Source organism: Pocillopora damicornis, chromosome 5, assembly GCF_964200805.1.
Source record: "Pocillopora damicornis chromosome 5, jaPocDami1.2, whole genome shotgun sequence".
In the NCBI taxonomy this organism is placed as follows: domain Eukaryota; kingdom Metazoa; phylum Cnidaria; class Anthozoa; order Scleractinia; family Pocilloporidae; genus Pocillopora; species Pocillopora damicornis.
In genome coordinates this window covers 25,661,087-25,676,209 of record NC_142674.1, presented here as the reverse complement: position 1 = coordinate 25,676,209, position 15,123 = coordinate 25,661,087, and the positions used below count along the sequence as shown (strand labels likewise).

Genomic DNA, 15,123 nt, shown 5'->3' with positions numbered 1-15,123 from the left:
CGGTAGCAGGCTGAAGTAGAAGACAACCCTGGCGAAGGATGGTCAAATGCAGGAGAAGATATAGGAGCAGGAAAAGATGAAGCAGGCGCAATAACGGGGACAAGAACAGCCACAGAAGAAGGAGCAGGAGTAAAAGGTACAGGAAGGGGAAGAGTACGTGCATGGACAGCAAAAGGTTCATCAAAACAAAGATTAAACGAAAGAGTTCAACTAAACATCAAACAATATCAGAAAACAGTTTCCAGCATATTTTGGGTGCAGTTGGCTTTAGTGGCATGCTACACCCCTTTTATAATTGTGTCGATATTGAGACATACAGTGCTTAGTGGATCAGCAATTCATGTTCTGTGGCTCTTTACGAAAACTTTAGTTTATCTGAACTCATCTCTGAATCCCTTTCTTTACTGTTGGAAAATCACAGAAGTGAGAAAGGCAGTAAAGGACACAGCCAGGGCGTTTTGTTGTTGTTCGTGATTCGAGGTCGCCTGTACTTATTTGGAAAAACTTCCGTGTCCTTAAAGAAATAATTTTTTGCGAATTTTTATATTAATCAATAAGGAATCATTGAATGCTGACAAGCAATTGCACTTACAGAGTCGAAAACTCTATTGCAATTTGAGGAGGAATACAAATTTCTTTTTCTTTTCCATGTTCTCTTTACAGGAAGGAGAACAAGAAGAAGAGGAAGACATAACATCAATTAGTCTCTTTTTTTTGCCATGAAATACAATGAGATATTGTTTGAGAATTGATTCTTTATCTATTTTGGACGGGTTTCTGATATTTATTTAAAGATCGCCCATGCATAAAAGAAATTAATAAATAAACGTTAATTGTGGACTTGTCTTTGCTCGATATGCCCTGTTCTCTCATGCGTAAATCTAATAACTCGCATATTGACTAAACAAACCGTTTTCAGCGAAGTGCGAAGCAACTTTGTCGAATAAAACCTTAAAAGAGTCTACCCCGTACATTTGTGCGGCCCCTTTAGTCCTATTGCCGGCGGCGCTTTTAAACAAGTAAGGTTGTTATTTTCTTTTCCTTTTTCGCCGCCTCAGTTATTGCTGACTTCTCTATACATACAGTCACAGTGAACCACTGCTTTCTTTTGCATTTTTGGCCTCTTTCAGCTGACTTTTCCCCACAATCAGGAGGAAAAACCTCAAGATGAATATGTCTAACCTTTATTTTAAAATGCGTCATGCTTGAATATCAAATAAGACTAAATTAAACATCTCGCAAATTGAGGAAGCCACAAAAATGGCTGATTGGTAATTAAATGGCTTATATTTTGGTATTAGTAAATTCGAGAATAATAAAAAACGAGATTTAGCCAAGAACTTTAACTTTATGATGAAAACACAAGCGCGCGTCTCAGCCCTTATCTATGTTCAACAAATTTTTTTTTTTCCACAAACAGTTCACATCTGCTTCCAAAAACAAAGCGTGAAATGTGTAATGATGTATCACAAATAAATCATTCACACGAGCTCTAGAATATACTCTAGGCCATTTTGGCAATAGTCTTGGTTTTGAGGGCGTGATGAATGACTCAATAGCTTAGTCATGAAAACCGGTTACGCTCACACAGAAAGGCACAATCCGTCTCCTGGCGGTTTTCAAGAGGTATTACGTGTTTACTTATCAGTACCTGTTATAGTATTTAGCTAGAGACTGGCAAATTGGGTCGTCAGGCTTTCAAATACTTTATTCTTCATAGCATAAATAAACCGTTTTTAGTTGACAGATATGTCAGCCTGCTTGTTTTGATAACACCAAGGGTAATAATATATGATTATTGACGCACTTTAGTTATTGTTGTGCGTGTGCTGGTGTTTGGTGGCCAGCCAAGACCTTTCGAATTTATTTATATTTCCTTTATTGACATTAATTTTACAAGATATGGATAGAAAAATGATTCATTTTCCAATGTTTTCTTTTCTGAAATGTTTGCATTATCACGATAAGTTGCGATGCTAATCGCTACACTGGAAATTTATCAAATGTTTATTATTTCTTAACTCTTCACCGCGGTAGATTTAACTAAAGGTGGATATTTACCAAGCTGCGAAGCGGAGATGTAAACATCCACCTCTTGCCACCGCACTTAAATGACTATTTGTTTAAGTGTATACTTTAATACTATGAGATAAAATGATGCAAAAAGATGATTTTGATTAATTTATTCCTGCAACAGTCTCAACTTTTTTGGGCGCAAATCCCGTGGAGGTGAATGGAGAAGGATAAGCGAAGTTACGTTTTAGTGATTACTTTTGGGTTCTTTATATTCATTTTGAGTGGGTCGAAATTTGTCAGATTTTCGGGAGGTTCAAATAAAAACATACTTAAATTTAATTTCGTGTACAAAAATTTCAAAACCCTATCTAAACGATAAATACTTCCTACAACGTATCCTCAACAGCCAAATAGACAAATACCGAAATAAATTAAAAGACATGAACCAAAATAGATCGATATAGATCGACGTCAGAGTCCCTACTGATCTTTTATCGACGATCGTGGTTTTACTTCACTTTAATTTAGAGGACACTCCACGTCTCAGAAAAAATTATTGTCTTCGCCCAGCCTTGAACTGGGAAAGAAATCTGAAGCTTAGCATCATCCAATAATATTCAGTAAAACAAGATTGAGGGGGATATGAAAAGTCATTTACATAAATTCTTAATAAGACAAGTCATGGAACAACCGCTTGTGGCACTCTGGATTCAAAGACCAGAGGGTCAGAGAACTCAGAATTTATGAGCACTACTTGTTGTCTATCAGATGGATTAATGATGAACTAAGCTATACCGAAATGCCATCGTTAATCTTGGCAAAGGCTTTGCTCATGTCAAGAAACACAACGAAAAACAGTAAGAAAATAACCGCAGTTGCCTGTTTCTCTAAAAAATCAGCACAGTTCTCCCCACGATAAAAGTTGAAGTAATAGGTTAGGCAATGTTAGCTTTATATGTAAGTGCTCGTGGCAAAAACAAAATTGAAAAATGATTGAATGAGAATCCATTGTTATATTGGCTCGACTGTGTTTTGAAGGAGCCTAAATGTCATTTTAGTTTATTGTGTCCATCAGATGTACAGTTAGATTTCCTCGCCCCACCCTTTTTCTCCCTTTTGTCTCTACTCTTATTAATGACATTTTATGCGCATATGCCTTTGTTTTACTTAAAGTGGTCTGATCCGAACCAGCAATTTTGCTGCAACGAATGGAGTAAACAAAACGAGTTTAGCTTATATAAGTTTACTATAGCATTTAGAGAGTGCTTTACAACAATTTAATTATTCCTAACAGGGTAAATATTCATTGTGACTTGGGAGAGATCAACATGTCCATTATTGTTCTTCTCTTCAATGCACTTACAAAAAAATTAAGAAATATTACTTATACTAGGAACAACACTCACAAATTTACGCAAAATTTCTGACTAGATCAGTTATAAAAATTATCTTAACAGCAATTTCTTTTTCTTTTTTTTTTCTTGTCTCTATCAGCCTACAGTCAATAACAACAACAAAGCACTGACAAGTGCACCAAGCAAATAAACGGTAAACTAAGAAATGCAAAAGTGAAGTAAATAAACAAGTTTTTTTTTCAAGAAAATTCCATCTAACCTCCATTTATAAACTACGAAAATGGTTATCATCACTACCAAAGCATTAATAAAGTAAAAGTACGATAGAAACTACATCTTAAAATCAAAAGCTATGAAATATTGAGGCTGAAGTTCTCGAAATCTAAACTACAAATTACCACAGAGTGTTATAAGACTACAACCTTGGAGGTTCAGCAATTCCGCTATTAAGCCTCAGTCCTGCACAAGAGGAGTTACTTCAGATGACTCCTCGTCTTCGTCACTTCCAGTTTCGTCTTTATCTGCAGCAGTAAGTTGATTACCATCATACTCTTGTACGCCAGCCTCCCCGTCAAGAAGGTCTACAGCATCACTTTGGTCGTCCATATAGTTTCCAAGATCGTCTTGTTCATCCTTCGTGTACTTTAGTTGGCAAGTCTCAGGTTCTTCTTCTACTGCCTCCTTTTCAGATTGAACTGCTACAGCACCTTCATAACCAACGTTACTTTCAGGTTCACTTGTTACACCTTCTTCGTCATCAATTTGAATATCTGGAGGGAAGACGGAATCACTGTGGCCTTCTTTTTCGATCAGGGGATTGTATTCTAAAGAATCAAGATCTTCTTCCTCCATCACACAAGGGAATGGTGAGGTATCAGGTTTGTTCACCTCATTTGCGGAGCGTGCTAAAGAGTTAGGATCTTCTTTTTCAGTAACAGAAAGGCTTCCTGTGGCTTCGAAATCTTCTTCCCCAGTTACAGGGGAGCATGCTGAGTTATTGGAATCTTCTTCCTCACCCATAAGGGGGCATGCTAAAGAATCAGAATTTTCTTCGTCAGTCACAAGGGGACATACCGAAGCATCTAGACCGTTTTGGTCCATCACCAGGGAGGATGGTGAAGGATCAATTTCTTCTCCCTCAATCGCAAGAGGGCACTCGTAGTCATCAATTTCTTCTTCCTCAATCGCAAGAGGGCACTCGGAGTCATCAACATCTTCTTCCTCGTTCTCGCTAAGATATGGTAAAGTATCACTCTCCAAAGGGTACGCTTGGGCATCCATATCTTTCTTATCACTCTCAAAAGGGTATGCTGCGTAACCTTCTTCTTCTACTTTGATTCCGAGAGGGAAAGCTGTAGCATTATCGTCAATTCCAACCATAGAGGGATGTGCCGTAGCACCGTGCTTACCCACTTCACGGGCGAGATTTCCTGCGGCTGCCTCTTTGTCTTGTAAGTCAATAGCGAAGGGGAAGGCTGTAGCACCATCGTCAATTGCAACCACAAAGGAATGTGCAGTGGCACCGTGCTTACCCACTTCATGGGCGAGATTTGCTGCAGCTGCCCCTTTGTCTTGTAAGTTAATAGCGAAGGGGAAAGCTGTAGCACCATCGTCAATTGCAACCACAAAGGAATGTGCAGTATCACCGTGCTTACCCACTTCATGGGCGAGATTTGCCGCAGCTGCCCCTGTATCTTGTACGTTGATAGCGAAAGGGAAAGCTGTAGCACCATCGTCTATTGCAATCACAAAGGGATGCGCCGTAGCACCGTGTTCACCCACTTCACGGTCGGGATCTGTTGCAGGTGCTCCTTCGTCTCCTACGTCAATTCCAAAAGGGAAAGCTGTAGCGCCATCGTCCATTGCAACCAGAAAGGGATGTGCCATAGCACCGAGTTCACCCAATTCACCGATGGGATTTGCTGCAGCTGCTCCTAGCTCGTCCGCTCCTGCATCTTCTGGGTTTGCAACAGCTCCACGGTCATCGACAAAGTTGTACTTATCCTGATCATACTTGTCATCGTCAAAGATATCTACATATGTCTATGAAAAAGACTAGAAGTTAATCAGGAACTGCATGAGTTAAAAAATCTTGAACGAAGGAATTTCAAAAACGAGTCACTAAAAAGACAAAAAAAGAGCAGATCAGATATCGGTCACGAAGACATGAACCATTAGTACTTGCATGAATTGATAAGGAAAAAATTCAGGTAAGGTCTCCCTTTCTGTCAAAGTTTTCCAAAAGTGTAATTTTAAGATTTGTTCCGTTCTTTCTTCTGTGTAGACAACAGAGGGAAAATAAGGATGATCCAGACTGACATGACGTAACCACACTTGCATATGTTTAAAAAGTAACATTGGTTCATGATGAAACTGAATTCACAAATTGTTAGCGGCTGGGTAGTTAATGCGTTTTGACATCACATTGACGTGAAAAGAAATTCGCAATTGACTTGATAGGATACCAATTTCAATTGCTAAAGTATATCCTGAATTAGACGCTGTATGGCAAACCTTTGTTTTAATATATGTATCCATTGTTTGGTAGAGCTTCACAAAGTGTGGCCGGCTGGCGCTTTCGTATTTCCAGCAGTTTAACATCACCGCGTATCTATAGAAAAACACAGGGACATATGATCACAGTAATTCCGCGATAGGCATTAATATTGCAAGTAGCAAAGTTGAGAAACCACAACTAGTTACAAAAATAACTGAAATGCTAAGTTTATCTCATTACATTCCAGCTCAAAAGAATTCTGTGATGAAAAACCCACCGTATTCTTTATTTGACTCAACAACTTTTCATTTAAATTTTTGTATTGACAAGATAAGATTAATTTCTTAGGAAGACTTCTTATTCAGACCAAGAGTATCAAAAAAACCTGACCACAGCAGCAATCGATATTGCTTTTGACTTATATAACATTCCACACAGAGGAAGCAACACTTACAAACTGTCGTCGATATGTTCAGGCTTTGGCAGACGATGACCTTCTTCGATTTTTTTCATTGTCGTGGATTGAGACCATCCTTCGTAAGGAATGCCTCCTATGGAAAAATAATATTTTTTTCTGTTTGCCAAAAAAGCACACTCTTTTCGTTGTAATCACTTCCATTCCTCTCAGGGCGATCGAAATGATTCTTCCGTGAAAACGACAATTAATTGCTGAAATAGATTTCGGTTTTACATCACATGATAGAGTACTGTAAAAAAACAAATTTAAGTGTAGCGATGGATTTAAGGTTTTTCAATAATGTACTAAATACTTTCAGTTCTACTTAAACTTAAGTTTTATGTCAAGTTGTTATGCATCGTCAGAATTTTATTTATCAGCAACATTGAGTACTGCTTCAACTTCTCTATCGTACAATGCTCTTTTGTTCGCTCGGTATCACTCATCAATTAGTAATTGTGTGTGCAATCTCGGCAGGTATATTTCCTGGATGAATAGTAACAAACAAGTTAAGTACCGACAGTGAAGATTTCATACAGGACGATGCCGTAGGACCACCTGTCAAAGAAATAGAAGGATGACGATATATCTCAACTGGGGTAGAAAGATTATAATCACTCAGATACTTGGGATGTTTAAAAACATGCCATCAAGACATAAGCAACCTCCTTAACAGAAAACGCCATATTTATTTGTTTGATTATCCACTCATCCTTTCATCCGTCTGTTCTTATCCTAATCAGATTTTGGATATTGCTCGTTAAACTTAATATTCATGTAAAGTCTCCTACTACAGCTGTAACCTCAGCTGTTTCCCAGCTTGACGTTTCTTAATGACCTTCTAATCAATAGAGCACTGATTATTCTAGTTTTCCTCGCTAAGTTAAGGTAGAATCGTAAAAATGTTCACTCTTGGAATATATGTTGATAATAACCAATACAGTACGTACACATCGCTTTTGGTTGACAGTTGTTCCACATGTCCAAAGAGAATCTCGGGTGCAGTCCATTTGATTGGGATACATCCCTGGACGAGTAACCAAAATACTATAGACATCTGACATCTAAAGAGCCTTGTTTACAACTTCTAAAATATTTTGCATATAACATTAAAACCGTGATGTGAGGACTTACGATAATGTCAAGAGGCAGACACCTTTGTACAAATTCTATGGAAACAATTCACACACTTCTTTTCCTTTAAATCTCCTGTTTCTTTGCCTTTCGATTTTGTATCTTTGCTATTCAGAGAACGATATCTCCTCCAGCTTTCTTATTTCCTGTGTTCAATCCATAGGTACATTTTTTTTTTCTGTGAAAGTTTCGATACGCTTAGAACGGCTTCCCATTGAAGGGAAATGTGTTTTGCAGTAAAACTGTATAACTGAAAAGAAAGGTTTGTGAGGACAGTAATATTTTAATTCTTCACATTTTTATCTTCCATACCAGCAGCCCCAAAACCAAATGAGTAAATGATGAAAAGATTCTGAAAATTACCCTCTTGGCATTTCCTGGGCCGTATTTGAAATCCTGATAAGAGAGCCCAAAGTCAGTCAACTTGCAGACACGATGCTCATCAAGAAGGATGTTACGAGCTGCAAGATCGCGATGAATTATCTGAAATCGAAAACCAAAAAAATGATATGATCTACCAAAAGGGACTTTTATAAACTACATAAAATAAAAAATAAAATATAGGTAGAAAGTTTAACATCCTGCTAATGTCAAACCATTTCTCTGTGAAATAGTGATTCTAATGTGCTGGATCTTTTTAGCTGTACAGAATATTCTTTTGACGATTTGCAAGTCACGCCATTTCAACACATGCAGGATCACATACTGACCAGAAAGAGTTTGAGCACTTACCCCTCTGGACGCGAGAAAAGTCATGCCATGTGCGATCTGTTTAGCAAACAGCACCATGTCATATGTTGTCAAGTGGTCGACCCCTCCGACCCCATGATGATATTGGTCGAAAACCCCCCTGGATTTTCTGAGATAACCCAGTAAGTCACCTCGCCACAGGTACTCCATGATAAGTATTGGCTGAGCTAAAAGGGAAAAATAAGAAAATTATTTACGGCAAGCAGTGCAGAAGTTGCAAAATGTGTTTGAATTGTACATGCTTTATCTACTTATACATTTGGTTATATCTAAGAAAGAGAGGGAAAGTCAAAGAGGGAAAAACGCAGATAGAAAATGGATGGACACATATAGGAGATAAAGAAATACAGACAGACACACAGACAGATGGACAGACAGACAGATAAACAGAAAGGCAGGAAAATAGGGATGGCAGATAAATAGACAGAGGCTTCCCATCGTAAGTTAAAACTATTATCACAATTAGCGAGTAAATTTTAGAGTTTAAATCTTCCAAGTAAAATGGACTACATACAGTGCGAAGTAAATTTCTTTCGATTAGACAAAAAATGGAAATAACCCTTGAATTAGTACACCATCTAAGCAATACTGGTTGACGTCGGATATGTTTTTATCGTTACTGTGAATTAGCTGATTATATTCATAACAATAGCTGATTACCTCCAACTGTAACACAACCAATGAACTTGACAACATTTTCATGGCCCTCCCTTCCAAAGAGTTTTAATAACTCGATCTCTCTCAGCAGGGCCTTCCTTCCTTTCTCTCCGGAGATTGCTGGGAAACCACACAAAAATTAGATAAACAAAGAAACTTTGCATGTCAAGAGAGACACAATTATGTGGTAAACATTTTTGTATACTAAGTGCTATATTACCAGCGCAACTTCTAATAAATTTGGTTTACATAAAAAAAGTTAGTTTTCTAAACCCCATATAATCCATACTTGCCACAAAAATGTCAGTTAGCCGTCTTGTTCAATTGTATTGAACATGAAATTTCAAAAGTAGATTCATCCTTGTTGAAAAAATTATTTGCTAAGAAAACGCTGCACATCTCGAGCATTGTTGTTAACTAGGCAAGCTCATTGGACCGCGCAATTGTTTACAGACAACTTACAAAAGTAGAGACGCAATTAAGCCTAGAAATTGCACCTGTTGTAATACCTAATAGTCGGTCGAATAGATATTTGAGACAATTTTTATTAAAGATATGCTCTGTTTGCGCCTTCTTGTTTCCTACCGTTCATATGGTACATAATCCTTCCTTTTATCTTACTAAAACCTACAATAATTCGTTAGCATTTCCAGAATTATTCTAAATTCGTTTGACTCTATAAGCTTGTTACAGTCGAACCTGTATTTAGCGGTCACGCACGGGAAATGGTTGACCGTTTAATATAGGTTCCACGGAATAGGGCTACTAATGATAAAAGTTTAAAAACGCCACTCTATGCCATCACGGACCACTTAACATACACAACCTCGCTCAAAAATATTACTAACATTGATTTCGGGAGATAATCCTGGATTCAATTTTACTTGAAAGATTATTCTTAATTTTATTTGAGTACTTCCGCTTTAGTGACCGTTCAATACAGGTAAGGAACGTTAAAAATAGGCTGTTGGGACTTAGTAAAGGGTGACCACAACTGCTTGATATAAAAAGCACTATAAGCAAAGGAGGAAAGTTTTGATACTTTGAAAACCGACCGCTTATTACAAGGTGACCGCTTCATACAAGTTATATTGCATTATGACGTTCAGCTTTTCCAGCGGAAGAAGATCATACTACCACCACTAGACTGGCAAATGGCTCTGAGCTTTTTGCGCCAGACTCACCCTCTCCAGGTTTCTTTGAGGTCACATGACATTATTTCCCATCAAAAGTTTCTAAGCGAGCAATTTTAAAAAATACACGACGGAGTGACATTTTCAGTATTATGGTATTTTCCGCTTTTATTCGCTTGAATGCAATTTAACCAATAAATTTTCATTTTTCTCCACAGCTTCTAATACTTCAAATGATATTCGTGTTCTGTTGTATGGTAGTAGCGTTGTATGACAAAAGACTTAATAACCAATCCCCCGGGCAACCATCCGCTAACAATTTTACATGCCAGCTGGTAAATCATTTTAACAGCGCACAGTTTTTAAGCTATCCATGTTATGTATCAAGTACGTTAATAAAGCATATTCTAAGTGAAATGCCCTTTATTAAGATATATTACTCAAAAAATTAATAAAGGATAGTTTAATCAAGCTTTGTAAGTAAGTACTTACGTAGGAAGCATTTCGCAGCAACTGTGCGATTTCCAGGTCTGCCTCGAGAACGACCCAGTAGCGCTCGCCACACTGAACCGAATGCCCCTCTGCCAATATGCTCGCGAAGGATCAGGCGGTCAACTGCAATCTCCCATCCATCTGTGTTTACGTTCAGCTGATCCATCTCAACTTCATCGTCCCCTTCACTGAATAATTGCAGATGAAAACAAGACTTTAACTATCTGTGTTACCTATCTATCTTTTCCTTCTTTGAATCTGGTTTAACGTAACGTGGTAAAGATATCCTCTATATTTTCACTTTAATTTTTTTCTTTTCGTTTTTATTTCCGGGTGCTTCAGAAAATTATCACTTTCCAATGAAAAAATTATTGAAATAGGTGAAATTTAGATACTAATTTACTGAACGCATCGACCCAGAGAGGAGGTTTTATTGAATAAACTTAGCGCCGACTGTATTTTTCGGCATTTTACGTCATATAAATATCGTGCCTCCTACGCGAGAAATGAAATACTAATTAAAAACCATCCGAAGTATTGTCCACAATCGATACATCGAGTAATATTATTATAAATCGGCCTACAAGACTCCGAGTGTATTTCAACTGTAGTTTCTGTAACAAAGAGTGACGAAGGGTCAAAGCTTCTCTTCTTCTTTAAAAGTACGTCACCCACAACCTGGCATACTGGTAACAAAAAAAAAGATACTAAACAAGATGTCAAAACAAGTGAAGGACGGACGAATCCAAAACAGACAGGATGTTAGGAAACATTTGATTGCCATTTGATAAGAACGGTTTCGAAAACTGCTGCTGGTTCGAAATAAAAAACCTTTTATTTTGGCCAGTGTGCTCTTAATGGTGAACATAGTCAGTCCGAACAGAAAAAAAAAGACGTATTTACTCAGCAGTGGCGCTTATCACTACTCTACTGAGACTTATTCAAGAGTTAGAAACTTCGGAAATAACCACACGTTCAGACATTGAGCATTAAAAAGGGAATTCACTTACCGCAGCCTAAGTGGCACCTCAGGTGGGGCTATTGTCAAATGATATGTGGAAACAGATGAAAGAAATCGCTTCGTTGTGAGTAAGAATGACATAATTAACTAAATTAAAGCTTGCGACTCAGAAACCACGTGTAACTTATATTTGACTCTGTTGTCAAACAGCAGGAGAAGGAATAAGGTAGGTTATCATGGTAATTAGTTTCATATAATTTGTAACGTTTTTGTAATTTGATTAGTAATGGCCTTTGCCGGGACTGTAGAGGGACCTTCAAAATCAGCGCTGGAAATGTACAATATGACCTGCTTTAAATAACTCCTTCCTGCTCCAAAACACTGACATATTAAAAGCCACAATCTGCCATATGAAGACATTTTATTTTCGTATGGTAACATTCTACCTGTCTCACGCCGTTTTTTAATGTATAAAATGAGCGCCAGTAGAAAAACGACAGCAGCCAAAGGTCCCCCAATGTAGTACCACTCTAGTGAGCTGCTTGAGGAAGATGAGCTGTCGGAGGGAGGTGAGCTGCTGGAGGGAGCCTCTGAATTTCCTGAAACAGGAATGTGGTCGGCATTAAAAATAAGAATTAATATCACCAATTATCCAGATAGAGAGCTATTTTTTTGTTCCAACAATTTACGTTGTTCATTGCTCACGTTGGGTGACCGGGAATAACCTTTGGAAAAACAGACGCAGATCTGTTAATTTACAAAAAACAGGCAGACAGAAAGAGAAGATTGGTGAAAGAATTAGAGAATGTGTATAACATGCTGCTACTGTTTCAAACTCGTTTTGAAACATTTTTTTTCGAATTTCTTTCAAATTTCTTGTTCCCAGAAGACCAAAAAACCGCTGGAAAAGTTTGTGAGGAAAATAAAAGGTGGACGTGTATTTTATAATAATAACCTTACATAGTTAATTACTGAAATTGTATGTAGTTCCTTAAGCAGCTTACCTTTGACATTTACTGTCACAACAGAGCGAGCCACAGTTCTCAGCTTGTTACGTGCTTCACAAGAATATTCCCCACTGTCCTCTTCCACAACACTAATAAGAGCCAGTTTACTCTTTTTCTCATCTAATAGTGTATTTAAAATTGCTCTTTCTGTTATTGGTTCTCCATCTTTTTTCCATTTTATACTTATTGTTTCTTCGTTGACTTTGCAAGTCAATATGAGGGCATCTCCTTTGGTGAGTATTGTGTTTGTCACTGTAACAATTTGAGCAGAGGCTTTTCCTGCGTTGAAAAAGGGGCAATTCGTAAGAATGCTAGTGTCACACTAAAACTCCAACTGCATTAGAAACACTCCAAAAAACAAAACAAAACAAACAAAAAAAACATGGAAACGAAACGAGTCAAATGCGATCTTTTATTGGAATGCTTCGAACAGATTGCTTTAAATGAAAAAAAAAAGAAAAAGTGTTTCCTTGTGAGTTTCGTGAGGTTTCGAAAGAGTTTCAGAACAAGCTTGAAGCTCTTATGTTTTAAATTTTCTGGTTACTGTTTCAGCCGCCCCAGATCCTCCGCTAACTTCTAAATTAAGGTCTTGATAATGTTCCATCTTCTCTTGTTCTTTTTTCTGCACCCTTGTGTCAAAAGGACACCACAAGTGAGTCATGCAACACGAAGTTTCTTTCTTTTCCAGCACAGCGGTAGCGGGTCTGATTTCAAGTAGATGATCGTCCGTCTAAATTCTAAAGTATTACAACAACTTCATGAGGTGGTTTTCCATCACTTCCTGAGGAGGGTGGACTTACTACATTTTCTCGAGTGAACTTAAAATATTTTCTCAAGCTGACACTGTTAAATTTCCATGGAAAAATTGTGGATATCGTAGACGGAACTAGAACTAAGAGCTGTTATGACAATTCAATCGATAGAGAATACCCCATGGAAAGTCTGTCCGTATGGTATTTTACGCACGAGTTGGTAGTATCGGAAATCGAACAGGTGTGCGCAGCGAACCGATGAGATTTCTGGTACAAACCGACTCGCTGTTTTGTCTTTCTCTTTTTGCTCTGCATACTTCCTATTCCGCTTAACTCTCCACAGAGTTTCCTCAGTCATCTTTTGTAAGGAATTTGATTTAATAAACAGTCCTGAGAGCCGATTTTTATAATGTTACAGACGGAAACTATGCCAGTGAAAGATTAATAAGAATAACATACGCTTTATGGGTGAAAAAACACGATACGCGGTTCCTCATACGTAAAAAAAGCGATGTGCGCCATTTGATTGCCTCTCGGCTTCTTGGACCAGCTTGGGAAGAAAATTTTTCTTAATGCTTTTTCAGCGTGTAAATCCGTCTCATTGGCTCTTAAAAGTATTTTAATTTTTCTGATCACTTTGGTTTGGTTTTGAGACACTCAATCGAAGAGCGCTAAATGAATGACCAACTGACTGACTGAAAGACTGACTGAATAAATAAACGAATATCTGAATGACTGAAAGACGCAATAGAATGACAGAGTCATTGAGTGACTAAATGACTAAATGGAGTGAGTGACTGATCATGAATAACTAATCATGAATGGCTGACGAACTAAATGATTGATCATGAATAACTGGAAGACTGACCGACCGACTGATTGGTGAAAAAATTTAGTGACTACTCTTTGATTAAAGCGGTTTCAGCTGTAGCTTCCCAACAGATTATGCTAAAAACTTACATCAGGAGACAGTAAACGTTTCCGTTATGCAGAAGGTTAGTTGCATCAGCCTCACACATTTGTTCAACGTATTAGCATGAATCTGTTCTCTCTTTGCACAGGCGTATTTCAACAACGTGCTTCGAATTTAAATGAACTATAAAATATTGCTTTTGGGTTTGTTCCTTTTTCTTGGAACAACTTCAGTGTCCGCCAAGCCAAGACAAAGGAGAGCAGACGAGGTATTAAATCGGCTGCAGCTTCTCTCAGATGAGGTAAATAAATATTTAAGATAAATTATATATTATTTCTCATCAAGGTGGGGAAAAAATTATTCTTAGGGTCTCGAATAGTAATAAATCCTGATATAAGTAATAGAGAGGGGTTATTCGTAGAATAAGGCGAAGATAAGTGAAAAAGAACTTTGTTCACACGAGAGTGGTAAAGAGTGATAAAGAATATCGTATCAAAGGTCCAGTAAATACCCTTCTTTTGAAACTAAGGTATTTGGCATTTGAGAGGGAGGGTGGGGGACAGAATACTACAAGGTCTAAACCTGTGCTGGAACAACTGTCTTGCCCTTCCCTTCCCGCCCGCACCATTTTCTATACTTCGTAGCTATGTTTTCTCTATATGAAAGAGAAAAGTATACTTTGAGATGTTTAATCATTGAATTTTCATGTTAGGAATTGCAGGCGAAAGAAATCAGTTCCCATATAGAAAATGAAGCACAAAGTACTAAAAGAGAGCCTCGACCGAGATGTAGCGTTGGTCATTTTTATGGAAAAAAATGTAACTCTGGAAGAAGATAATTTAAAAATTTGAAACAAACTAATTTAATGATTTACTTTCTCCTGAGTCTCTTGCGTTACGACAAAGTTTCAACAAGAAGGGGTCATGTTTCAAATCACATTCGTAAACGTCGAACTTATGAAAGACTTCGACTTCACCACACGATCATGCAGGTGCCACG

The 15,123-nt window shown here is 37.8% G+C and overlaps 1 protein-coding gene and 1 long non-coding RNA gene across 2 annotated transcripts; one reads left to right on the top strand and one right to left on the bottom strand.

Annotated features, from left to right (window-relative positions):
• Nucleotides 1–3,243: 3,243 nt before the first annotated feature.
• Nucleotides 3,244–13,569, bottom strand: LOC149046166 (uncharacterized). Its single transcript, XM_089206018.1, has 9 exons — nt 13,494–13,569; nt 12,457–12,738; nt 11,899–12,051; nt 11,502–11,529; nt 10,492–10,679; nt 8,192–8,376; nt 7,276–7,352; nt 5,886–5,982; nt 3,244–5,414 (listed from the first exon to the last, which is right to left on the bottom strand). Exons 1-9 carry the CDS (start codon nt 13,567–13,569, stop codon nt 3,825–3,827), a joined length of 2,676 nt encoding a protein of 891 aa, XP_089062144.1. The 3' UTR covers nt 3,244–3,824.
• Nucleotides 13,570–14,270: 701 nt separating this feature from the next.
• On the top strand, nt 14,271–14,985 carry LOC149046165 (uncharacterized). The gene is made up of 2 exons (XR_016186520.1): nt 14,271–14,425; nt 14,837–14,985. It is a non-coding gene; the product is annotated as an uncharacterized LOC149046165 (long non-coding RNA).
• Nucleotides 14,986–15,123: the final 138 nt, after the last annotated feature.

Excerpts from the sequence above, each read along its gene's own strand:
- LOC149046166 (XM_089206018.1), bottom strand. The coding sequence starts at position 13,569 with ATGACTGAGGAAACTCTGTGGAGAGTTAAGCGGAATAGGAAGTATGCA. Across the intron at positions 12,052-12,456 it reads TGTGACAGTAAATGTCAAAG|GAAATTCAGAGGCTCCCTCC; the intron begins GTAAGCTGCTTA and ends TTCCTGTTTCAG. Across the intron at positions 5,983-7,275 it reads CTGTCAACCAAAAGCGATGT|ATACGCGGTGATGTTAAACT; the intron begins GTACGTACTGTA and ends GTTTTTCTATAG.